Here is a 26,727-nt window from a genome sequence, read left to right on the forward strand (position 1 = left end):
TTGAATGCAACATCCGGCGCGGGAAGCGATCTGAAAACATCAACAAATGCTTTGTCTATACATTTTTCTCCAGAACTACAGAACTGTGTTTACTTGATGCATCAGAAAGGATCCTCGCGGGTCTATTTACTATGTCAACAAGAGGCATAAAATTCCAATACAGCGTAGGAGAATGCGTCCTCTGTTTCGAGCCTGATCCCACAAAAGCCAGAGTTTTATACGACGCCAAGGTTTGCACCGTGTTTCAGGACCAATATATCAGTCACATGTATCTTTTAATGTTTACCATGTACTTCGCATTACCACTGTAAATTTTAGTCATGGTTGTCAATAATGACGATCGAAAGATTTACTTTAAAATAATACCAGATATGCAGTGTACTATACACCCCTTCCTTATTATGCAGTGTATGCACCCCCTAACTCCCAACACACACCAACTATCAATGCTAGAGCGATTTAACAGATATCTCTTATTAGACATGTGATGCAAGAGAAACTTCTTTTCGAAGAAGACTTCAAACAATGTTGATTGTTTTGAAATTAATAAATATATACGTTTTAATAACAATATGTTTGGATTTTAAGTAGATATATATCTATACATTTAGTTCCAAAACTATATATAATTTTACTATAATTTTGAAATTAGATTAAACATATAAATGATACTTCAATGTGAAAAAATAGTTTTTGTTTGTGAGTACATATTTTCATACAAATTTTAAAATTTCTTCAGTCTAGGGGAGATAACTCTTGTATTTTCTGCACAGTTTTATCAATGTTATCACCCATGCAATGTATTACCGGTATTTGATGAAATCAACATTTTCTGCATTTCAACAGTCTTACCCATCTAGTTGTAATTGAGATTGGCATACAGGATTTTATACAATTTGCTTCAGATTCTAGACCAGACTGTTATCAAAGACCCAAAGAATGGAGGAAGAACACCAGCTTATCACATTCACTTTCAAGGTTGGAATAACAGGTAATGCAAATATCTGAAAACTTTGGATTCCATTGCTTCAAGTTAGCTGTAAAGGCCTTAGTTGGAAATGGAATATGAATTGATAACATCAATTCAAAGACTCTGAATATATCTAGGATTTCCCTTGAATGTACATAACAAATATTGACACACAAACAAAAAACCCAAAAAAACATGAGAATATTAGTGTGATATTTGATAATAGATTTTGCTAATATTATTAATCTTATGTTAAAGGCATAGAGCATTTAGAAAGAAAATTTAAATACTAAATTTCCTCATTTACATAAATATGAATTATTAAATAGAGTTATTCCCCTTGATCTGTCAAAGTGTTGTGTAATAAGAAAAATATACAAAAGTCTTCAATCCTGATATATATATGTACGAATGAGTTCCAAGAATTGTACCATTTTAGGTACCGTTTATAATTTATAATTTCTGTGTGTTTTTGTAGCTGGGATCGTGTTGTGGTTGAAAACCATATTCTGAGGAATGATGAGGAGAATAGAGCACTGATGAAGAAGCTAGCTGAAATAACAAAACGATAGTGAGTATAAAAACCAACAGATCTGAAATAACGATAGTGAGTATAAAAACCAACAGATCTAAAATCGATAGTGAGTATAAAAACCAACAGATCTAAAATCGATAGTGAGTATAAAAACCAACAGATCTAAAAACGATAGTGAGTCTAAAGACCAACAGATCTAAAAACGATAGTGAGTCATAAAAACCAATAGATCTAAAAAAAACAATATTGAGTCTAAAAACCAACAGATCTAAAAAAAAAACGATAGTGAGTCTAAAAACTAACAGATATATTTAAGTATCTTAGAATAAAAACCAAAGCACAAGATTTACCAGGAAAAGAAAAGTTTAAAAGGCAGCGACTGTTTCAGCATACACAATAACCGGAGTAATATCACATTAAAGTCTAAAAGCACAAAATTACTATCAATTAGTATACAAAAGAAATTCTTTTTTTAATTTTTATTGTATTTACATTTCAGTACTCCTGTTCGTAAACATGATTTTTTTTTTTTACAAAAATATCCCAGTGACATTAGCCTGGAAATTAATGAATTCATTTTTACATCAGTTATGATTGCAATCAGGCTAATTTGTTAAATTTCACAGTTTGTAAATTATTTGTTTATTTGTATTGCCTCATACATGTCCTGTATTTAGCCACTTTGTTTTCTCAGATAAATTATACAAACCCCCAAAATGGATATAGCCAAACAGCTAATTGCCCACTTGGGTGATGGTCAGAGGGGGTCAGGATGATTTTCTCAGTGCCCCATGTAAAGTGGCAACGCTATCAACACGGAGGGGGTTTTAATAAATCGGGAGATTTAAGACTCTCCCTGCCCGGGAGACAATAAAGGCATAAAAAAAATAGATCACGCCGGAGGTATGGCATGTATGCAATTTGTAAAGAGATTCATTGTCATTTAAACATGCTGTCAAATATCCCAGTGACATTACCCTTTAAGAAATCATTTTAAATCAGATAGATTTCCATCCAGGCATGTTTTTTGAAAATTATACTGGACTACAAACCACAAAAGCATTGTGACAGCGATTTTTTTCCCCTTCAGTCGCAACACCAACAGAGCTATGACCATAGAATAGATCTTATTCTGAAGGAACATTTAAAGGGTAGCCTCCACTGATGGACTACAGCCGTTAGACTTCAGTGATATACAAAGATGACCGTGATGATGAAGACCCAAGGGTTGACTCTGAAGATGAGGATGAGTCACAATCAGACGAAACTGACAAAGAAAACAATATTCAAACCAATGGTGATGTAGATGTAAGTAAATGGTTCAGTATTAGACCAATAGAGATGTTATTTGTCCAGTATTTGACCAATAGGGATGTAAATGTTATTGGTCCAGTATTAGACCAATATGGATGTAAATGTTATTGGTCCAGTATTAGACAATAGAGATGTGATTGGTCCAGTATTAGACCAATAGGGATGTAAATGTTATTGGTCCAGTATTAGCCCAATAGAGATGTAAATGTGATTGGTCCAGTATTAGACCAATAGGGATGTAAATGTTATTGGTCCAGTATTAGACCAATAGGGATGTAAATGTGATTGGTCCAGTATTAGACCAATAGGGATGTAAATGTGATTGGTCCAGTATTAGACCAATAGGGATGTAAATGTGATTGGTCCAGTATTAGACCAATAGGGATGTAGAAATGTGTTTGGTCCAGTATTAGACCAATAGGGATGTAAATGTTATTGGTCCAGTATTAGACCAATAGGGATGTAAATGTTATTGGTCCAGTATTAGACCAATAGGATGTAAATGTTATTGGACCAATAGGGATGTAAATGTGATTGGTCCAGTATTAGACCAATAGGGATGTAAATGTGATTGGTCCAGTATTAGACCAATAGGGATGTAAATGTGATTTGTCCAGTATTAGACCAATAGGGATGTAAATGTGATTGGTCCAGTATTAGACCAATAGGATGTAAATGTATTGGTCCAGTATTAGACCAATAGAGCGGATGTAAATGATTGTCCATATTAGACCAATAGGGTGTAAATGTGATTGGTCCAGTATTAGACCAATAGGGATGTAAATGTGATTGGTCCAGTATTAGACCAATAGGGATGTAAATGTGATTGGTCCAGTATTAGACCAATAGGGATGTAAATGTTATTGGTCCAGTATTAGACCAATAGGGATGTAAATGTGATTGGTCCAGTATTAGACCAATAGGGATGTAAATGTGATTGTCCAGTATTAGACCAATAGGGATGTAAATGTGATGGTGGTAGACCCAGGTATGTAATGTGATTGGTCAGTATAGACCAATAGGGATGTAAATGTGATTGGTCCAGTATTAGACCAATAGGGATGTTAATGTGATTGGTCCAGTATAATACCAATAGGGATGTAAATGTTATTGGTCCAGTATTAGACCAATAGGGATGTAAATGTTATTGGTCCAGTATTAGACCAATAGGGATGTAAATGTGATTGGTCCAGTATTAGACCAATAGGGATGTAAATGTTATTGGTCCAGTATTAGACCAATAGGGATGTAAATGTTATTGGTCCAGTATTATACCAATAGGGATGTAAATGTTATTGGTCCAGTATTATACCAATAGGGATGTAAATGTTATTGGTCTAGTATTAGACCAATAGGGATGTTAATGTTATTGGTCCAGTATCAAATCAATAGGGATGTAAAATGTTATTGGTCCAGTTTGAATATCTGTTTGATTAGTACATTTTAGATGTAGAAGTTCCTGATAGCTTAATATTGTTACCTTGGTATATTATAAATAGATTTGAGTAACCACAACTTGACAAGGATTTAATGAATCAAGGTATTGAATGAGAAAATATCAATGCTTTTATATAATTCTAAATCACATATGGCTAAAATAGATTATGCAAAGGCTTTGACTTATGATGAAAGAAATACTTTGTGCATTAAATTTTGTCATGGATAAAAAAAGAAAGAGAAGTGGGAAGATAAAACAAAGTTGATGCAGGGAAGATGTTTAAGCTGAGTTTTCCTTTACAGAGTGTAGATGGCAGTGAGAGTAGTAGTCGAGTCAGCTGTAAGTCTGAGGATAAGAAGGTTAGTGGCGGTAGTTGTTGCTGTAATAGTTTTAGAGTTCAGTACGTTTTATTTTATAATGCTGCAATAACTTGGTAGATCTGCTCAATTATGCCCCTCCATGAAATGGCAGATACTTATAAACTTTTTAGGTCACCTGAGACGAAGTCTCAAGTGACCTATTCTAATCGCCTTTTGTCCGTCGTCGTGCGTCGTCCGTCGTGCGTCGTGTGTCGTATGTCCGTAAACAATTTACATTTTCAACTTCTTCTCCAAAACTGCTGAAGCAATTTCAATGAAATTTTGCACAAACCTTCTTAGGCATAAGGCCAATCAAAATTGTGAATTATATGGTCCCCACCCCCCAGGGGGCTGTGGGAGGGGCCAAAAGGGGTAAAATTTCAAAAATCTTCTTCTCTACTCACAGATGTGGTAGAATCAAATACTCTTCATAGATAGAAAGGTCTTAAGGTCCTTTACAAAAATTGTGAATTATATGACCCTGGGGTCTCTAGTTTCCCCCTGGGGAGGGGGTTAAGTTTACTATAGTTTATATTGGGAAAACACATTTTTGCAGATTATTTGGTCATTTGTAATAGGAAATGAGTCAAATGTTGTCAGAATTATCAGTATGAGATGGCCATTTAATCCTATTAACAAATTTTCTATGACTGACCCCCAGGGACTTTAGGGGCGGGTCAAAAGGGGTCAAATAGGCTAAAACTTCAAAAATCTTCTTCTGAAATTCTGGAAATGGTAGAATCAAATACTTTTCATAAATAGAAAGGTCTTAAGGTCCTTTACAAAAATTGTGAATTATATGACCCTGGGGTCTCGCGTTTCCCCCTGGGGAGGGGGTCAAGTTTACTATAGTTTATATAGGGAAAACACATTTATGAGCATGTTTTGCTCAATTTTCATTGGAAACGACTCAAACTTGGTTAGAATTATTAGCCTGAGATAGCATTTTAATATCATATCCACATTGGTCCTGGCCGACCCCCTGGGGGCAGAGGGGTGGGGCTAAAAAAGGGTCAAATAGGCTAAAACTTCAAAAATCTTCTTCTGAAATTCTGGAAATGGTAGAATCAAATACTTTTCATAAATAGAAAGGTCTTAAGGTCCTTTACAAAAATTGTGAATTATATGACCCTGAGGTCTCGCGTTTCCCCCTGGGGAGGGGGTCAAGTTTACTATAGTTTATATAGGGAAAACACATTTATGAGCATGGTTTGCTCAATTTTCATTGGAAACGAGTCAAACTTGGTTAGAATTATTAGCCTGAGATAGCATTTTAATATCATATCCACATTGGTCCTGGCCGACACCCTGGGGGCAGAGGGGTGGGGCTAAAAAAGGGTCAAATAGGCTAAAACTTCAAAAATCTTCTTCTGAAATTCTGGAAATGGTAGAATCAAATACTTTTCATAAATAGAAAGGTCTTAAGGTCCTTTACAAAATTTGTGAATTATATGACCCTAGGGTCTCGCGTTTCCCCTTGGGGAGGGGGTCAAGTTTACTATAGTTTATATAGGAAAAACACATTAATGAGCATTTTTTGCTCAATTTTCATAGGAAATGAGTCAAACTTAGTTAGAATTATTAGCCTGAGATAGCATTTTAATATCATATCCACATTGGTCCTGGCCGATCCCCTGGGGGCAGAGGGCGGGGCAAAAAAAGGGTCAAATAGGCTAAAACTTCAAAAATCTTCTAAAATTCTGGATATAGTGGAATCAAATAATTATAGATGGAAAGGTCTTAAGGTGTTTTATAAAAATTGTGAATTATATGACCTTGGGGTCTCACGTTACCCTCTGGGGAGGGGTCAAGTTTACTTTAGTTTATATAGGAAAAACATATTTGTGAACATTATTGCCCAATTTTCGTAGGAAATTAGTCAAACTTGATAAGAATTATTAGCCTAAGATATAGCATTTTAACATTCATATCCGTCCTCGAGGACCCCTTGGGGGACCAGAGGGGCAGGACCAAAAAGGGTCAAAATTATTAAAATTTCAAAAAATACCTCTAAGTTCACAGGTTTGATGGAAGCAAATACTCTTCATAGTCTAAAAAGTGAAATTTATAAATCACTGACCAACTTCAAGGACCAGCATATAGTGTTTATATGTCTTTAATTTGTTTCATTATATATTCTAACTCAGGTGACCGTAAAGGCCCATGGGCCTCTTGTTTTGTTTTCATTAAGAAATTACTTCAAGTCTTATTTAAAATGAAATTTGAATGGAACAATTAAGTTAATTAATGAGTTTCCAATTATAGTCGTAATGTTGAAGTTTTGTTTACACAAATATTTTGGCTTTGTTTCAGAAGAAGCAAACTGTAGAACTTGAAATCCCTGAAATACTAAAGGAAGTTTTAGAGGGAGATTACATAGCTGTCAACAAAGAATGTCTGGTTTGTATCTAAACTGGAATATTTATCAAATTCTAGATGTGGCTGAAATTTTGTAACTTCTTGTGATTTCAGAAGTTTAATACTGGCTTTGTTCAACATACATATATTTGAAATTATAGAATACTGACTTTGCATGATTTTCATAGAATAGAAATATTTGTTGTTTATATGAAACTACAAACGAGAAAACAATGAAATTTACTATTTCATTAGCTAACAAGAATAATTCCTTGAAAAATAATTTGGAAACAAAAGAACACTATAAAAAACACACAGTGTCAATTGTACTCTATCTTTATAGCTCTGACACTGCAACAGAAGAAGAGAAATTGTTCAGTATGAATATACTTGATGATGTTTGGGAAGCAAATGTTGACATGTATGATAGGTACATGTAAGTTAATAAAAAAAACATATGGATGTATTTTTGTTTTCTCCCTTTCATACAGTTGGTACAACTCCCAGCAGAAACCAATATTGTGAGTATTTTAGAGGGGTTTGTGAAGACGTTTTGTATCAACCTTCTGTGTGGAACACCAGAGAAAGGCAGGACTGGCACATCACAAATACCGTTTGATAGAAAGTAAGCTAGTACAATATATAATAAAAAATGAATCATTTGGATAAAAGAAATATACATCTAATACCAATATCCTAGAAGTAAAATGCTAATTCTTGAATTAATGTGAAATACAAAAATGTAAAATTCGGAAAATTGTACATTTTCTCCAAATAGAGCTTCAGTACAATTACGTGTTTAATTCATAACAATTGCTACGATGTATTATTTTGAGTTCTGTCATATTGAATCATCTTTGTCATGTAATTGCTATGAACATTATGGTGTATATTGAGATATATTTCATGGTAATTTTTTAGCCCACCATCTTATGATGGTGGGTTATTCAAATCGCCTTTCGTCCGTGGTCCATGGTCCGTCCTTCTGTCCGTCCGTTCGTTAATTCCTGTTATCGCTACTTTTTCAGAAAGTGCTGAAGTGATCTTTCTCAAATTTCATATGTAGGTCCCCTAGGGCCCTACTTATGCATACTATATTTTGGGACCAATCGGTCAACAAGATGGCCGCCAGACAGCCATCTTGGATTTTGATAGTTAAAGTTTGTTATCACTATATCTCAGAAAGTACTGAAGGTATAATATTTTCAATGTTTTTATGGTTTATGGTAATGGAGTATGCTGGATGTTGGTTGTAGGTACATCGTCCGTGAGGTTCATAAGTTGAGTTGAGTTGAAGGATGAAAGACTCCAGTATGTAGTTGACGTTTTATTCTAATGTGGTACATTTTACAATATAACATACATATGGTGAGAAGGTGCCAGGCATCATGGACCCAATGGGCCCACACACACAAGTGTGCGTCCCCGTCCAGTATGTTTCTGTGTATCACTGGCCAGTCCAATATATAGACTGGTCAGATATATTGCCTACGTGTACAAATGACAAAAATGACAGTTAACTCATGTTACCACAACATAACATTATGACATTGACATCTAGGAAGATCTAGGAAGCGACATTAGACTGACCGGTCAGACTGTTACAGACATTAGGCCTTGGGACATACATGTATAGCAATATTTCTCCCTGTTTAATTACCGGTCTAGTTTTAGACAATGACAATATTATTATGGATCTCTAAAATAAAACTGATTATGTTATATTACGTCCCCTTGTTAATAATTATTTAAAATTAGATATAATTTGAAATAATAATTTTAAAATTAACCATAGTGAATTAAAAAAATGTATTACATTACTTCATAACGTTTCGCTTAGAACAATTATCATCCTGTTATATGTATGTAAAAAAAATAATCTTAAATTTACTGATACGTTGTACCTTAAAACATATGATATTTAGATGAAAACAACTTTTTTTTACAAAAAATAAGTATATCAGTTTAGAAAACAACAAAACACTATACATTACCAAAAAGTAAATTCCAATATATAAAACACACTAATAAAAGGTAAAAAAAAATCACAATTTTTCAAAAAGAGTTCAGTTCATTTCTTTCTTCGGTTTTTCTGTCTTCGTACTGGTAGGTGGATGTTGGTTGTGGTCAGTAAGGTGTTGTTGGTTCTCTGCGGTTTGGTTCCTCTTGTTTTGTTCTGTTTGTTGTTTGTGTTAAGACTTCGAATGGCTAGTGTCGAGTGGCGATGTATAATGGTAATTGGCTCCGAGTTGTTCTGTTTTTGTGGCACTCCAGATCGAATAGTGGTTGTGTGAAGTTTTCCATATGTAAATCGTGATCGTTGATATGTGTTTGTGGCCATGATGATCGTACAGTGGAATAGCTCCGTTGGTGATATCTGCGAAACCCAAAATTCCATCGCATTGTCACGGCATCAGTATAATAATTTCAGTGTTTGATAGTAGATTTGAAGTTGGAGTATGGCTTGAAGTTGGTACATCGTCCGTGAGGTACATAAGTTGAGTTGAGTTGAAGGATGAAAGACTCCAGTATGTAGTCGACGTTTTATTCTAATGTGGTACATTTTACAATATAACATACATATGGTGAGAAGGTGCCAGGCATCATGGACCCAATGGGCCCACACACACAAGTGTGCGTCCCCGTCCAGTATGTTTCTGTGTATCACTGGCCAGTCCAATATATAGACTGGTCAGATATATTGCCTACGTGTACAAATGACAAAAATGACAGTTAACTCATGTTACCACAACATAACATTATGACATTGACATCTAGGAAGATCTAGGAAGCGACATTAGACTGACCGGTCAGACTGTTACAGACATTAGGCCTTGGGACATACATGTATAGCAATATTTCTCCCTGTTTAATTACCGGTCTAGTTTTAGACAATGACAATATTATTATGGATCTCTAAAATAAAACTGATTATGTTATAAAGGGATCTCTCTCAAATTTCATATGTAGGTTCCCCTAGGGCCCTAGTTATGCATATTACATTTTGGGACCGATCGTTGAACGAGATGGCCGCCATGTCAGCCATCTCGACAAAGTGTTGTTATTTTTGGGGTCAATCCGAAATCCAAGATGGCCGCCACAGCCGCCATCTTTAAAACCATTTTGAACTTCTTCTCAAGTTCTACCAGTGCGATTTGGCTGCAACTTGCATGTAATAATCCTGACATGGTCCCAACAAAGTGATGTTATTTTTCGGGTTGATCCGAAATCCAAGATGGCCGCCACAGCCGCCATCTTGAAAACACATTTTGAACTTCTTCTCAAGTTCTACCGGTGCGATTTGGATGAAACTTGCATGAAAAAATCCTGACATAGTCCCGACAAAGTATTGTAAACTTTCGGGTAGATCCGAAATCCAAGATGGCCGCCATCTTTAAAACCATTTTGAACTTCTTCTTGCCGCCACAGCCACCATCTTGAAAACACATTTTGAACTTCTTCTCATGTTTTACCGGTGCAATTTGGCTGAAACTTACCTGAAATGATCCTGACATGGTCCCGACAAAGTGTTCTTATTTTTCGGGTCGATGCAAAATCCAAGATGGCCACCACAGCCACCATCTTGAAAACCATTTTGAACTTCTTCTCAAGTTCTACCAGTGCGATTTGGCTGAAACTTGCATGAAATGATCCTGACATGGTCCTAACAAAGTGTTGTTATTTTTCAGGTCGATCCGAAATCCAAGATGGCCGCCACAGCCGCCATCTTGGAAACACATTTTGAACTTCTTCTCAAGTTCTACCAGTGCGATTTGGCTGAAACTTGCATGAAATGATCCTGACATGGTCCCGACAAAGTGTTCTTATTTTTCGGGTCGATCCGAAATCCAAGATGGCCGCCACAGCCACCACCTTGAAAACCATATTGAACTTCTTCTCAAGTTCTACCGGTGCGATTTGGATGAAACTTGCATGAAAAAATCCTGACATAGTCCCGACGAAGTATTGTAAACTTTCGGGTCGATCCAAAATCCAAGATGGCCGCCATCTTTAAAACTATTTTGAACTTCTTCTTGCCGCCACAGCCACCATCTTGAAAACACATTTTGAACTTCTTCTCAAGTTCTACCAGTGCGATTTGGCTGAAACTTGCATGAAATGATCCTGACATGGTCCCGACAAAGTGTTCTGATTTTTCGGGTTGATCCGAAATCCAAGATGGCCGCCACAGCCACCACCTTGAAAACCATATTGAACTTCTTCTCAAGTTCTACCGGTGCGATTTGGATGAAACTTGCATGAAAAAATCCTGACATAGTCCCGACGAAGTATTGTAAACTTTCGGGTCGATCCAAAATCCAAGATGGCCGCCATCTTTAAAACTATTTTGAACTTCTTCTTGCCGCCACAGCCACCATCTTGAAAACACATTTTGAACTTCTTCTCAAGTTCTACCAGTGCGATTTGGCTGAAACTTGCATGAAATGATCCTGACATGGTCCCGACAAAGTATTGTTACATCTTTGGTTGATCCCAAATGGAAGATGGCTACCATGACACTATATCTAACTAATTTCCTATATGTTAAGGCCCTTGGGCCTCTTGTTTGAAATAACAATTTTGAAAGAAATTGAAAATGATCCTGACATGGTCCTGACAAAGTGACACCATATATATTTAATTTTACTATTGCCAAGGTAGTCAGATGACCGTTAAGGCCCTTTGGGCCTCTTGTTGAAGTTTGTTAGTGTTATGTATCTCAGAAAGTTCTGAAAGGATCTTTCTGAAATTTCTTATGCAGTAATATGTTGTAAAATATTGAAAAGCAGAGAAAAGATCCTCTTTCCATTGTCAGACGTAGATCATTCTTTGGTGGGTGCCAATGCAAGATTACTCTGGGATCTTTTGTTGATTTTTTTTTAAAATTGCAATTATTAAATATAGGATGGAAGATATTTTCAAGTAAAAGAAGTTGATTTTTTTTAGTTGAATAAGTGAATTTGTAATTACTACTGTAAAGCTGGTTTTATTCAAGAGATATTTTGTTCCATCATATTTGAGATCAACATCATTTCAGCAAATTAAATGAAAGAATAACGAGCAAGTAAATTTGTTTATTACTGTTATGTGTTAATAATTCTTGCCACAAGATAATCTCAATTTTTTTTCTCGCAATATTAAATAATTATACTGTATTAAGTGTGTCTGTAAAGGTTACTGCAAATATATATTTTGTGTTGTAGTATTCCACTGTGTAAGGAGTTGGTGGACGGACTGAGGATCTGTTTTGATCACACCTTACCTCTTGTCTTGTTATATGCCTCTGAGAGGGACCAGTATAAGAAACTTTTACAGAACAAATTCAGACCTAACCCAGAGTCAAAAACAAATAGGTGACTATTGATGCATTTAATCATTGAATGTTTCAAAACAAATGTTTCTTAGAAAATATACTAGAAATCTATAACTAACAGTTGACCAGCAGTAATGCACCAGGGGTAATTATTTTTATATCTTATCTTAATAACTAGTTACGATAGTCATGTTCGAGCTTGACCCAATTGAAAATAAACAAAAACAGATCTTACTTATTATTATGCAGTTTTAAACTTGAATCAGCTATTTGTTAACAATCAGTATGTTGTTATTTTTGTAGCCTGCAGTCACCACTGATAAAGACTCCAATGTCAAAGGTCAAACAGTTGCAAGGATCGAGTACTCCAGGAACAGGTGATTCTTCTCCCAAAATCCCAAAACTCTCACCAAAAGTGTTTAAGCGTGAAAAGATAGAGTTTGACGTGGCTCCAAAACCAGAGGATATAACACCACGTAGACTTACCCGCCAAGCAGCTCAGGACTCAGCCAAGAAATCCCAGACATTTCCGCAGGAAGGATCCTCATTATCAGAGGAACTAGATGTGGAAAAACGAGGAACTAGATGTGGAAAAACGAGGGGAGGTAACTCCCAGCAAACGTCGTGAGACTAGACGTAGAAAGTGCAGTGAAAACTCCACTTCCACACCAGTGTCTGTGAAGATGGAGTGTGGTTATGAGGGTGTGGAGGGGGGAGGTGTTGTGTCTCGCCGAGCTGACCCACCCCCACCCCTCCTCATTCCTAGTGTTATATCAAACCAGATGTCCGGTCAAGGCAGTGTGGACAGTAGTGGCGACAGTATACAGCCTACTGGACGTGAAAACATTGTAGAGAATGTGCTGGCCTGGCAGCTTCTTCCAGACAAAGAAATCACCAAGATCCCACCTTATCCTTCACTTATATATGGCGCTCATCACCTTCTCAGGCTGTTTGGTAAGTAGGAATGACTCTCAACTGTAAAAGTCATTTAATGCATGGTTGAAAACAATGCTATATTTATGTCTATGTTATTATATGAAATACACTGAGAGACAGTAGAAAAGATGAAATAATGCATTGTTATATAGCTTGGTGATTGTGTATTATACAGTAAAACTGCCAGACTTGGTCCTTGGCATGGATATGGAGGAGCAGAAACTGAAGGCCTTACAGACTTTACTGGAACATTTCATGGAGTAAGTATACATGTACAGTACAGAGCTTGGTGTTGATGCTATCAATTTATGTATACCACCTTTATGTAAGTTTCATGGATAATTGACCACCACATCCATAAGGCAAGATGGCCAGGGTTCAATTCTCTTGTATGACAGAGGAGAATGAATGAACTGTAATTAGTATACATGCTATCATGACCTTTAAAGATGCTCCATTGCCGACAGAACATAAACATCATTTTACTCATCATTTGAAAAATAACTGATGTTTAATCGTGTATATATCTGTCTAATTAACACAAAAATATTTAACATAGTTTGTTTTGCTTTTGGTGCATGTGCAAACAGTACTTCATTTCATATAGGGCATAGTGCCATGGAATTTTTTTTGGACACAATTAACTGTAAGCTCACTTGGTCCGAATTGTACAAATGATGGGACTGACCCCAAGGAGGCCTGAGGTGCGGGGTCAAAAGGGGTCAATTTGACTATTTCCATATAAATGACTTCTCTGAAACTAAGCGTGAGATAGCACTCATAATGCAATGGTAGCAGACTTATAGGGTGGGGATTCAAAATTGTACAAATGAAGGGGCTGACCTCCCCGGGGCCTGAGGGGGGGGGGTGTGGTAAAAAAGGGGTCAATTTGGCTATTTCTATATAAACGGCATATTCTCTTAAACAAAGCATGGGAGAAAACACATAAGGCAATAGTAGCATCCTTATAGGGTGGGGATTCAAAATTGTACAAATGATGGGGCTGACCCCAAGGGGCCTAAGGGGCAGGGCCAAAAGGGGTCAATTTGGCTATTTCCATATAGATGACTTCTTCCTGAAACTAAGCATGGGATAGCACCCATAATGCAATGGTAACATCCTTTTAGAGTGGGGATTCAAAATTGTACAAAAGATAGGGCTGACCCCCCAGGGGCCTGAGAGGCAGTGCCAAAAGGGGTCAATTTGGATGTTTCCATATAAATGACTTTTTCTCTGAAACTAAGCATGGCATAGCACTGATAATGCAATTGTAGCATCCTTATAGGATGGGGATTCAAAATTGTACAAATGAAGGGGCTGACCTCCCCTGGGCAGAGGGATGGGGTCTAAAGGGGTCAATTTGTCTATTACCATATCAACAACTTCTTTGCAACTGAGTATGGGATAGCACATATAATGCAATGGTAGCATCCTTATAGGGTGGGGAGCATCATTATATGTTTGGGATTCAGAATTAGACAAATCATTGGGTCAATTTGTCTTTGTGATTTTTGGATCTCTAATTACTAAATTACAAAATTATTTTTAAAAAAAAACACCAAAAAAAGAAAACCAGGTGAGCGATACAGGCCCTCTTGACCTCTTGTTTTTAATATTTTCATATTTATTATAAGTAAAATAGGAAGCTCAAACTTTTCAATGGTGGTAACTATGACCCCCCAATGAAGTTAGGGGGACATATTGTATATTGTTTTGCTCCGTTTCTTCTTCGTATTATTTTTTTTATTCTTATTTCTTCCACTTTCTTCCGCCGTGTGGGTTTCCGCAGCCTTTCTCAGAAACTATTGGGTCGATTATTACGAAACTTCACATACATACTCATTAGGGTGTGGGATTGTGCATTAAGGTTTTTTTTCCCAATCGGAAGTCCAAGATGGCGGCCAGAGCCCATTTCCGGTTTTGAGATTTTGGAGTTGGATTTCGATGAAAATAAGTGTATAGTAGTTATTTGTGACACCGAATAACATGGCCGCATTTTCGAAAAACTCAGTTGCCATGGTAACAAAATAAAGGCCTCTGATTGGTCAGAAATTTAGATATTTTCAGAATCAGCAATATGGAATCAGTTTTGAAAAGCTGTGCTGTCATGTTTTCCTAATGGAGGTATCTGATTGGTTGAAATTTAGATTTTGTTCGATTAAGCTGAACACATTATTTGTTCATATATCACACAACCTGATCTTTGTGATCATTTCCTACTGCACGGTTCGTTTGGGGGACATCTGTAATGGTCCTCCATTACAATCATTACTTGTTGTGTAAAGTAAGTAACTTTTGTAACTGAAGAAAAATACTAATTTGTCTGCGCCTGTCTTTGGTAAAAAAAATACCATTCATCGGCCATGGAGCATCATTAATAGACATACATATATCATGAATCTAATAGATTTATGTTATACATGTACCACTTTTAATACATCCCTATTTAAGTATAGTGCTCACTTTCACCTTCTATGTTGACATTGGTAGAACAGGTCTCATTGTCACTACTTCATGTGTATTAGATTGAGTACCACTGTAAATCAAAATTTTATTCTTTTGATAGAGGCAGTTGGTTTCTTTTTACACTGCTGTAGGTACAGAAATAAAACTTTGTTTGTCTAATTAATGTCCTGTATGTCTAATTAATGTCCTGTATTTCTAATTAATGTCCTGTATGTCTAATTAATGTCCTGTACGTCTAATTAATGTCCTGTTTGTCTAATTAATGTCCTGTACGTCTAATTAATGTCCTGTTTGTCTAATTAATGTCCTGTACGTCTAATTAATGTCCTGTTTGTCTAATTAATGTCCTGTATGTCTAATTAATGTCCTGTTTGTCTAATTAATGTCCTGTACGTCTAATTAATGTCCTGTTTGTCTAATTAATGTCCTGTACGTCTAATTAATGTCCTGTTTGTCTAATTAATGTCCTGTATGTCTAATTAATGTCCTGTATGTCTAATTAATGTCCTGTATGTCTAATTAATGTCCTGTTTGTCTAATTAATGTCCTGTATGTCTAATTAATGTCCTGTATGTCTAATTAATGTCCTGTATGTCTAATTAATGTCCTGTTTGTCTAATTAATGTCCTGTATGTCTAATTAATGTCCTGTTTGTCTAATTAATGTCCTGTATGTCTAATTAATGTCCTGTATGTCTAATTAATGTCCTGTATGTCTAATTAATGTCCTGTATGTCTAATTAATGTCCTGTATGTCTAATTAATGTCCTGTATGTCTAATTAATGTCCTGTATGTCTAATTAATGTCCTGTATGTCTAATTAATGTCCTGTATGTCTAATTAATGTCCTTATGTCTAATTAATGTCCTGTATGTCTAACTTAATGTCCCTGTTTGTCTAATTAATGTCTTGTTCGTATGTCTAATTAATGTCCTGTATGTCTAATTAATGTCCTGTATGTCTAATTATGTCCTGTATGTCTAATTAATGTCCTGTATGTCTAATTAATGTCCTGTTTGTCTAATTAATGTCCTGTATGTCTAATTAATGTCCTGTATGTCTAATTAATGTCCTGTATGTCTAATTAATGTCCTGTTTGTCTAATTAATGTCCTGTATGTCTAATTAATGTCCTGTATGTCTAATTAATGTCCTGTATGTCTAATTAATGTCCTGTATGTCTAATTAATGTCCTGTATGTCTAATTAATGTCCTGTATGTCTAATTAATGTCCTGTATGTCTAATTAATGTCCTGTATGTCTAATTAATGTCCTGTATGTCTAATTAATGTCCTTCATATCTAATTAATGTCCTGTATGTCTAATTAATGTCCTGTATGTCTAATTAATGTCCTGTATGTCTAATTATGTCCTGTTTGTCTAATTAATGTCCTGTTTGTCTAATTAATGTCCTTCATGTCTAATTAATGTCCTGTATGTCTAATTAATGTCCTGTATGTCTAATTAATGTCCTGTATGTCTAATTAATGTCCTGTATGTCTAATTAATGTCCTGTATGTCTAATTAATGTCCTGTATGTCTAATTAATGTCCTGTATGTCTAATTAATGTCCTGTATGTCTAATTAATGTCCTGTATGTCTAATTAATGTCCTTCATGTCTAATTAATGTCCTGTATGTCTAATTAATGTCCTGTATGTCTAATTAATTGTCCTGTATGTCTAATTAATGTCCTGTATGTCTAATTAATGTCCTGTTTGTCTAATTAATGTCCTGTATGTCTAATTAATGTCCTGTTATGTCTAATTAATGTCCTGTATGTCTAATTAATGTCCTGTTTGTCTAATTAATGTCCTGTATGTCTAATTAATGTCCTGTATGTCTAATTAATGTCCTGTATGTCTAATTAATGTCCCTGATTAATGTCTAATTAATGTCCTGTATGTCTAATTAATGTCCTGTATGTCTAATTAATGTCCTGTATGTCTAATTAATGTCCTGTATGTCTAATTAATGTCCTGTACTGTCTCTAATTAATGTCCTGTATGTCTAATTAATGTCTGTTGTCTATAATGTCCTGTTTGTCTAATTAATGTCCTGTTTGTCTAATTAATGTCCTGTATGTCTAATTAATGTCCTGTTTGTCTAATTAATGTCCTGTATGTCTAATTAATGTCCTGTATGTCTAATTAATGTCCTGTATGTCTAATTAATGTCCTGTTTGTCTAATTAATGTCCTGTATGTCTAATTAATGTCCTGTATGTCTAATTAATGTCCTGTATGTCTAATTAATGTCCTGTTGTCTAATTAATGTCCTGTATGTCTAATTAATGTCCTGTATGTCTAATTAATGTCCTGTATGTCTAATTAATGTCCTGTTTGTCTAATTAATGTCCTGTTTGTCTAATTAATGTCCTGTTGTCTAATTAATGTCCTGTATGTCTAATTAATGTCCTGTATGTCTAATTAATGTCCTGTATGTCTAATTAATGTCCTGTATGTCTAATTAATGTCCTGTCTAATTAATGTCCTGTATGTCTAATTAATGTCCTGTTTGTCTAATTAATGTCCTGTATGTCTAATTAATGTCCTGTTTGTCTAATTAATGTCCTGTATGTCTATTAATGTCTGTTTGTCTAATTAATGTCCTGTTTGTCTAATTAATGTCCTGTATGTCTAATTAATGTCCTGTATGTCTAATTAATGTCCTGTATGTCTAATTAATGTCCTGTATGTCTAATTAATGTCCTGTATGTCTAATTAATGTCCTGTATGTCTAATTAATGTCCTGTATGTCTAATTAATGTCCTGTATGTCTAATTAATGTCCTGTATGTCTAATTAATGTCCTGTATGTCTAATTAATGTCCTGTATGTCTAATTAATGTCCTGTATGTCTAATTAATGTCCTTATGTCTAATTAATGTCCTGTTGTCTAATTAATGTCCTGTATGTCTAATTAATGTCCTGTTTGTCTAATTAATGTCCTGTATGTCTAATTAATGTCCTGTATGTCTAATTAATGTCCTGTATGTCTAATTAATGTCCTGTATGTCTAATTAATGTCCTGTATGTCTAATTAATGTCCTGTATGTCCTGTTTGTCTAATTAATGTCCTGTCTAATTAATGTCCTGTGTCTAATTAAATGTCTGTTTGTATGTCTAATTAATGTCCTGTATGTCTAATTAATGTCCTGTATGTCTAATTAATGTCCTGTATGTCTAATTAATGTCCTGTTTGTCTAATTAATGTCCTGTATGTCTAATTAATGTCCTGTATGTCTAATTAATGTCCTGTATGTCTAATTAATGTCCTGTATGTCTAATTAATGTCCTGTTTGTCTAATTAATGTCCTGTATGTCTAATTAATGTCCTGTTTGTCTAATTAATGTCCTGTTTGTCTAATTAATGTCCTGTTTGTCTAATTAATGTCCTGTATGTCTAATTAATGTCCTGTTTGTTAATGTCTAATGTTAATTAATGTCCTGTTTGTCTAATTATAATGTCCTGTTTGTCTAATTAATGTCCTGTATGTCTAATTAATGTCCTGTATGTCTAATTAATGTCCTGTATGTCTAATTAATGTCCTGTATGTCTAATTAATGTCCTGTTTGTCTAATTAATGTCCTGTATGTCTAATTAATGTCCTGTTTGTCTAATTAATGTCCTGTATGTCTAATTAATGTCCTGTTTGTCTAATTAATGTCCTGTATGTCTAATTAATGTCCTGTATGTCTAATTAATGTCCTGTATGTCTAATTAATGTCCTGTATGTCTAATTATTGTCCTGTATGTCATAATTAATGTCCTGTATGTCTAATTAATGTCCTGTATGTCTAATTAATGTCTAATATGTTGTATGTCTAATTAATGTCCTGTTTGTCTAATTAATGTCCTGTATGTCTAATTAATGTCCTGTATGTCTAATTAATGTCCTGTTTGTCTAATTAATGTCCTGTATGTCTAATTAATGTCCTGTATGTCTAATTAATGTCCTGTATGTCTAATTAATGTCCTGTTTGTCTAATTAATGTCCTGTATGTCTAATTAATGTCCTGTATGTCTAATTAATGTCCTGTATGTCTAATTAATGTCCTGTATGTCTAATTAATGTCCTGTATGTCTAATTAATGTCCTGTTGTCTAATTAATGTCCTGTATGTCTAATTAATGTCCTGTATGTCTAATTAATGTCCTGTTTGTCTAATTAATGTCCTGTATGTCTAATTAATGTCCTGTATGTCTAATTAATGTCCTGTATGTCTAATTAATGTCCTGTCATGTCTAATTAATGTCCTGTATGTCTAATTAATGTCCTGTATGTCTAATTAATGTCCTGTATGTCTATTAATGTCCTGTATGTCTAATTAATGTCCTGTTGTCTAATTAATGTCCTGTATGTCTAATTAATGTCCTGTATGTCTAATTAATGTCCTGTATGTCTAATTAATGTCCTGTATGTCTAATGTCCTTATGTCTAATTAATGTCCTGTATGTCTAATTAATGTCCTGTATGTCTAATTAATGTCCTGTATGTCTAATTAATGTCCTGTATGTCTAATTAATGTCCTGTATGTCTAATTAATTTAATGTCTGTATGTCTAATTAATGTCCTGTTTGTCTAATTAATGTCCTGTATGTCTAATTAATGTCCTGTATGTCTAATTAATGTCCTGTTTGTCTAATTAATGTCCTGTATGTCTAATTAATGTCCTGTATGTCTAATTAATGTCCTGTTTGTCTAATTAATGTCCTGTATGTCTAATTAATGTCCTGTATGTCTAATTAATGTCCTGTATGTCTAATTAATGTCCTGTATGTCTAATTAATGTCCTGTATGTCTAATTAATGTCCTGTATGTCTAATTAATGTCCTGTATGTCTAATTAATGTCCTGTATGTCTAATTAATGTCCTGTATGTCTAATTAATGTCCTGTATGTCTAATTAATGTCCTGTATGTCTAATTAATGTCCTGTATGTCTAATTAATGTCCTGTATGTCTAATTAATGTCCTGTTTGTCTAATTAATGTCCTGTATGTCTAATTAATGTCCTGTATGTCTAATTAATGTCCTGTATGTCTAATTAATGTCCTGTTTGTCTAATTAATGTCCTGTATGTCTAATTAATGTCCTGTATGTCTAATTAATGTCCTGTATGTCTAATTAATGTCCTGTTTGTCTAATTAATGTCCTTCATGTCTAATTAATGTCCTGTTTGTCTAATTAATGTCCTGTTTGTCTAATTAATGTCCTTCATGTCTAATTAATGTCCTGTTTGTCTAATTAATGTCCTGTATGTCTAATTAATGTCCTGTATGTCTAATTAATGTCCTGTATGTCTAATTAATGTCCTGTATGTCTAATTAATGTCCTTCATGTCTAATTAATGTCCTGTATGTCTAATTAATGTCCTGTATGTCTAATTAATGTCCTGTTTGTCTAATTAATGTCCTGTATGTCTAATTAATGTCCTGTATGTCTAATTAATGTCCTGTATGTCTAATTAATGTCCTGTATGTCTAATTAATGTCCTGTATGTCTAATTAATGTCCTTCGTGTCTAATTAATGTCCTTCTAATTAATGTCCTGTATGTCTAATTAATGTCCTTCATGTCTATTTAATGTCCTGTATGTTTAATTAATGTCCTGTATGTCTAATTAATGTCCTGTATGTCTAATTAATGTCCTGTATGTCTAATTAATGTCCTGTATGTCTAATTAATGTCCTTCTAATTAATGTCCTGTATGTCTAATTAATGTCCTGTGTGTCTAATTAATGTCCTGTATGTCTAATTAATGTCCTGTATGTCTAATTAATGTCCTGTATGTCTAATTAATGTCCTGTATGTCTAATTAATGTCCTGTTTGTCTAATTAATGTCCTGTATGTCTAATTAATGTCCTGTTTGTCTAATTAATGTCCTGTATGTCTAATTAATGTCCTGTATGTCTAATTAATGTCCTGTATGTCTAATTAATGTCCTGTATGTCTAATTAATGTCCTGTATGTCTAATTAATGTCCTTATGTCTAATTAATGTCCTGTATGTCTAATTAATGTCCTGTATGTCTAATTAATGTCCTGTTTGTCTAATTAATGTCCTGTATGTCTAATTAATGTCCTGTATGTCTAATTAATGTCCTGTATGTCTAATTAATGTCCTGTATGTCTAATTAATGTCCTGTATGTCTAATTAATGTCCTGTATGTCTAATTAATGTCCTTCATGTCTAATTATTGTCCTGTATGTCTAATTAATGTCCTGTATGTCTAATTAATGTCCTGTTTGTCTAATTAATGTCCTGTATGTCTAATTAATGTCCTGTATGTCTAATTAATGTCCTGTATGTCTAATTAATGTCCTGTATGTCTAATTAATGTCCTGTATGTCTAATTAATGTCCTGTATGTCTAATTAATGTCCTGTATGTCTAATTAATGTCCTGTTTGTCTAATTAATGTCCTGTATGTCTAATTAATGTCCTTCATGTCTAATTAATGTCCTGTATGTCTAATTAATGTCCTGTTTGTCTAATTAATGTCCTGTATGTCTAATTAATGTCCTGTATGTCTAATTAATGTCCTGTATGTCTAATTAATGTCCTGTTTGTCTAATTAATGTCCTGTTATGTCCTAATAATTAATGTCCTGTATGTCTAATTAATGTCCTGTATGTCTAATTAATGTCCTGTATGTCTAATTAATGTCCTGTATGTCTAATTAATGTCCTGTATGTCTAATTAATGTCCTGTATCTAATTAATGTCCTGTATGTCTAATTAATGTCCTGTATGTCTAATTAATGTCCTGTATGTCTAATTAATGTCCTGTATGTCTAATTAATGTCCTGTATGTCTAATTAATGTCCTGTATGTCTAATTAATGTCCTGTATGTCTAATTAATGTCCTGTATGTCTAATTAATGTCCTGTATGTCTAATTAATGTCCTGTATGTCTAATTAATGTCCTGTATGTCTAATTAATGTCCTGTATGTCTAATTAATGTCCTGTTGTCTAATTAATGTCCTGTATGTCTAATTAATGTCCTGTTTGTCTAATTAATGTCCTGTATGTCTAATTAATGTCCTGTTTGTCTAATTAATGTCCTGTATGTCTAATTAATGTCCTGTATGTCTAATTAATGTCCTGTATGTCTAATTAATGTCCTGTATGTCTAATTAATGTCCTGTTTGTCTAATTAATGTCCTGTATGTCTAATTAATGTCCTGTTTGTCTAATTAATGTCCTGTATGTCTAATTAATGTCCTGTTTGTCTAATTAATGTCCTGTATGTCTAATTAATGTCCTGTATGTCTAATTAATGTCCTGTATGTCTAATTAATGTCCTGTATGTCTAATTAATGTCCTGTTTGTCTAATTAATGTCCTGTATGTCTAATTAATGTCCTGTTTGTCTAATTAATGTCCTGTATGTCTAATTAATGTCCTGTATGTCTAATTAATGTCCTGTATGTCTAATTAATGTCCTGTATGTCTAATTAATGTCCTGTTTGTCTAATTAATGTCCTGTTTGTCTAATTAATGTCCTGTATGTCTAATTAATGTCCTGTATGTCTAATTAATGTCCTGTATGTCTAATTAATGTCCTGTATGTCTAATTAATGTCCTGTATGTCTAATTAATGTCCTGTATGTCTAATTAATGTCCTGTATGTCTAATTAATGTCCTGTATGTCTAATTAATGTCCTGTTTGTCTAATTAATGTCCTGTATGTCTAATTAATGTCCTGTATGTCTAATTAATGTCCTGTTTGTCTAATTAATGTCCTGTATGTCTAATTAATGTCCTGTATGTCTAATTAATGTCCTGTATGTCTAATTAATGTCCTGTATGTCTAATTAATGTCCTGTATGTCTAATTAATGTCCTGTATGTCTAATTAATGTCCTTCATGTCTAATTAATGTCCTGTATGTCTAATTAATGTCCTGTTTGTCTAATTAATGTCCTGTATGTCTAATTAATGTCCTGTATGTCTAATTAATGTCCTGTATGTCTAATTAATGTCCTGTATGTCTAATTAATGTCCTGTATGTCTAATTAATGTCCTGATGTCTAATTAATGTCCTGTTATGTCTAATTAATGTCCTGTATGTCTAATTAATGTCCTGTATGTCTAATTAATGTCCTGTATGTCTATAGCTAGTTATTGTCCTGTATGTCTAATTAAAGTCCTGTTTGTCTAATTAATGTCCTTCATGTCTAATTAATGTCCTGTTTGTCTAATTAATGTCCTGTATGTCTAATTAATGTCCTGTATGTCTAATTAATGTCCTGTATGTCTAATTAATGTCCTGTTTGTCTAATTAATGTCCTGTATGTCTAATTAATGTCCTGTATGTCTAATTAATGTCCTGTATGTCTAATTAATGTCCTGTATGTCTAATTAATGTCCTGTTTGTCTAATTAATGTCCTGTATGTCTAATTAATGTCCTGTTTGTCTAATTAATGTCCTGTATGTCTAATTAATGTCCTGTTTGTCTAATTAATGTCCTGTATGTCTAATTAATGTCCTGTATGTCTAATTAATGTCCTGTTTGTCTAATTAATGTCCTGTATGTCTAATTAATGTCCTGTATGTCTAATTAATGTCCTGTATGTCTAATTAATGTCCTGTATGTCTAATTAATGTCCTGTATGTCTAATTAATGTCCTGTATGTCTAATTAATGTCCTGTATGTCTAATTAATGTCCTGTATGTCTAATTAATGTCCTGTATGTCTAATTAATGTCCTGTATGTCTAATTAATGTCCTGTTTGTCTAATTAATGTCCTGTATGTCTAATTAATGTCCTGTATGTCTAATTAATGTCCTGTATGTCTTATTAATGTCCTGTTTGTCTAATTAATGTCCTGTATGTCTAATTAATGTCCTGTATGTTTAATTAATGTCCTGTATGTCTAATTAATGTCCTGTTTGTCTAATTAATGTCCTGTTTGTCTTTATTTGTGTCCTGTATGTCTAATTAATGTCCTGTACGTCTATAGCTTACTAATTAATGTTGGTCTGTATACTGTATATAGTATAATGTTTGGTGTGTCTTTGTTTATAGCTACCTGATGGAGAGGAAAGATGACTTGTTCCCAGACGTATCATATGAACCACATTGATCCTGTCAATCATTACTGGACCTCAGCTGGACTGTTATCCAATGTATACATACTGTAAAGTCACTTTTATAGAAAAAATGGATCATCTCTTCTTTAACAATGAAATTAGATTATGTGCAGTGCAACAATGTATGATCTCTCACAAATCACAGGTCTGAATCTAAACTTGCTGTACCTCTGAGATATTTCTTCTTATTATGTTCCAATTGTCAAAAACTTTGATTGAAGTCCATTTATTTACTTCTGCGTTTTTTCCCCAATGAGTTTGATACCTGGACCTTTACATGCTGGAGTATGGGGTTATACAGGTAGACATTGTCTACATATTGTATAGAAAACAAAGATTTTGAGGACTGGTTTTCTTAATGAATAAATCAGTTTTTCTTCTCCTATAATCTGATCCAGAGATATTTGTTAAATATTAAGTTGCCACAATAACCCTTTATATGATATTTGTTAAATATTAAGTTGCCACAATAACCCTTTATATGCCTATGTGTCATTTATTGGTAGTTTTGTCAAATGTCATCCTCAATATTCCAGGAGTTACTATCACTGTAGTAATATCCTTACCAGGAATACGGTGTAGTAAAACTGAAGGCTCTTCAGAAGAAAAACTTACCAATCACAGGCTACTAGAGTCTCCTTTTGAAGATTTTGTAGATAGTGACACTCAAGTTCAAAGTCACACATTCAACCACAGTGTTTTAATGTACATCAAAGAATCAAACTACCTGTCTCATCAGATATTGCACAGAGAGCCTTCAGTTTTTCTACGTTAGATTTCAGGGGTGGATATTATGACATTGATAGTAACCCCTGGAGTCTCGAGGATGGTCAATAGTAGAACATAGTAATTACATGTAAGTCTTATTTCTGGTTTTTTGTATGTAAATAGTCTTAACTTTAAAAAGCCATTTACAGTATTATTTTACAATATTTACTTAACATGAAATTCATCACGATTCAAATTTCAAAACTCACATAAAATCAATGTCAGTTAATATCATGGTTCAATTAATTTCCTTAACATCAAGCTCAGTTAGTTGTATATGAAGTCAACATCTAATTCGTATACTAGGTATGTCACATTGGTTGTGATTGTATTCTCATTAACACTATGTAAAATTATGGGAGAGGTAGAAAGAGAGAGAGAAAAGCACTACTATTATAATTAATTATTCTAAAACCGGTCACACATCTGTCTTGGTCAAATTAGTTTTTATATTTATTTATAATCATTAATCATTAATTGTATACCTGTACTTTGCAGTAAAATAAATGCCAAAATAAAAAGTTTCATAATTGTCTTGCATTTGTAAATGTGTACTGATTTCAGGTAAATCAGTTAATAGAATATGTCGGGCCATTGGTCAAATCTCTGATTGCCTGTACAGGTCGGGCCATTGGTCAAGCCCCTGGTTGCCTGTATAGGTCAGGCCATTGGTCAAGCCCCTGGTTGCCTGTACAGGTGGGAACATTGGTCAAGCCCCTGGTTGCCTGTACAGGTCGGGCCATTGGTCAAGCCCCTGGTTGCCTGTACAGGTCGGGCCATTGGTCAAGCCCCTGGTTGCCTGTACAGGTCGGGCCATTGGTCAAGCCCCTGGTTGCCTGTACAGGTCGGGACATTAGTCAAGCCCCTGGTTGCCTGTACAGGTCGGGCCACTGGTCAAGCCCCTGGTTGCCTGTACAGGTCGGGCCATTGGTCAAGCCCCTGGTTGCCTGTACTGGTCGGGCCACTGGTCAAGCCCCTGGTTGCCTGTACAGGACAGGCCATTGGTAAAGCCCCTGGTTGCCTGTACAGGTCGGGCCATTGGTCAAGCCCCTGGTTGCCTGCACAGGTTGGGACATGGTTAAGCCCCTGGTTGCCTGTATAGGTCGGGCCATTGGTCAAGCCCCTGGTTGCCTGTATAGGTTGGGACATGGTCAAGCCCCTGGTTGCCTGTACAGG

General features: G+C 34.5%; 1 protein-coding gene and 1 long non-coding RNA gene across 2 annotated transcripts; one reads left to right on the forward strand and one right to left on the reverse strand.

Moving 5' to 3' along the window:
• Positions 1-25,220, forward strand: LOC138326826 (MSL complex subunit 3-like). The gene is given in 13 exon segments (XM_069272827.1): positions 1-230; positions 906-991; positions 1,449-1,541; positions 2,005-2,015; positions 2,707-2,813; positions 4,560-4,616; positions 6,930-7,016; positions 7,466-7,599; positions 12,179-12,328; positions 12,592-12,835; positions 12,837-13,242; positions 13,400-13,484; positions 24,719-25,220. Coding segments are annotated over 13 exon segments (1,617 nt in total). The 5' UTR covers positions 1-131; the 3' UTR covers positions 24,777-25,220.
• LOC138327403 (uncharacterized) lies at positions 8,194-9,909 on the reverse strand. The gene is made up of 3 exons (XR_011209043.1): positions 9,797-9,909; positions 8,580-9,679; positions 8,194-8,462 (listed from the first exon to the last, which is right to left on the reverse strand). It is a non-coding gene; the product is annotated as an uncharacterized lncRNA (long non-coding RNA).
• Positions 25,221-26,727: the final 1,507 nt, after the last annotated feature.

Source organism: Argopecten irradians, chromosome 7, assembly GCF_041381155.1.
Source record: "Argopecten irradians isolate NY chromosome 7, Ai_NY, whole genome shotgun sequence".
NCBI lineage: Eukaryota > Metazoa > Mollusca > Bivalvia > Pectinida > Pectinidae > Argopecten > Argopecten irradians.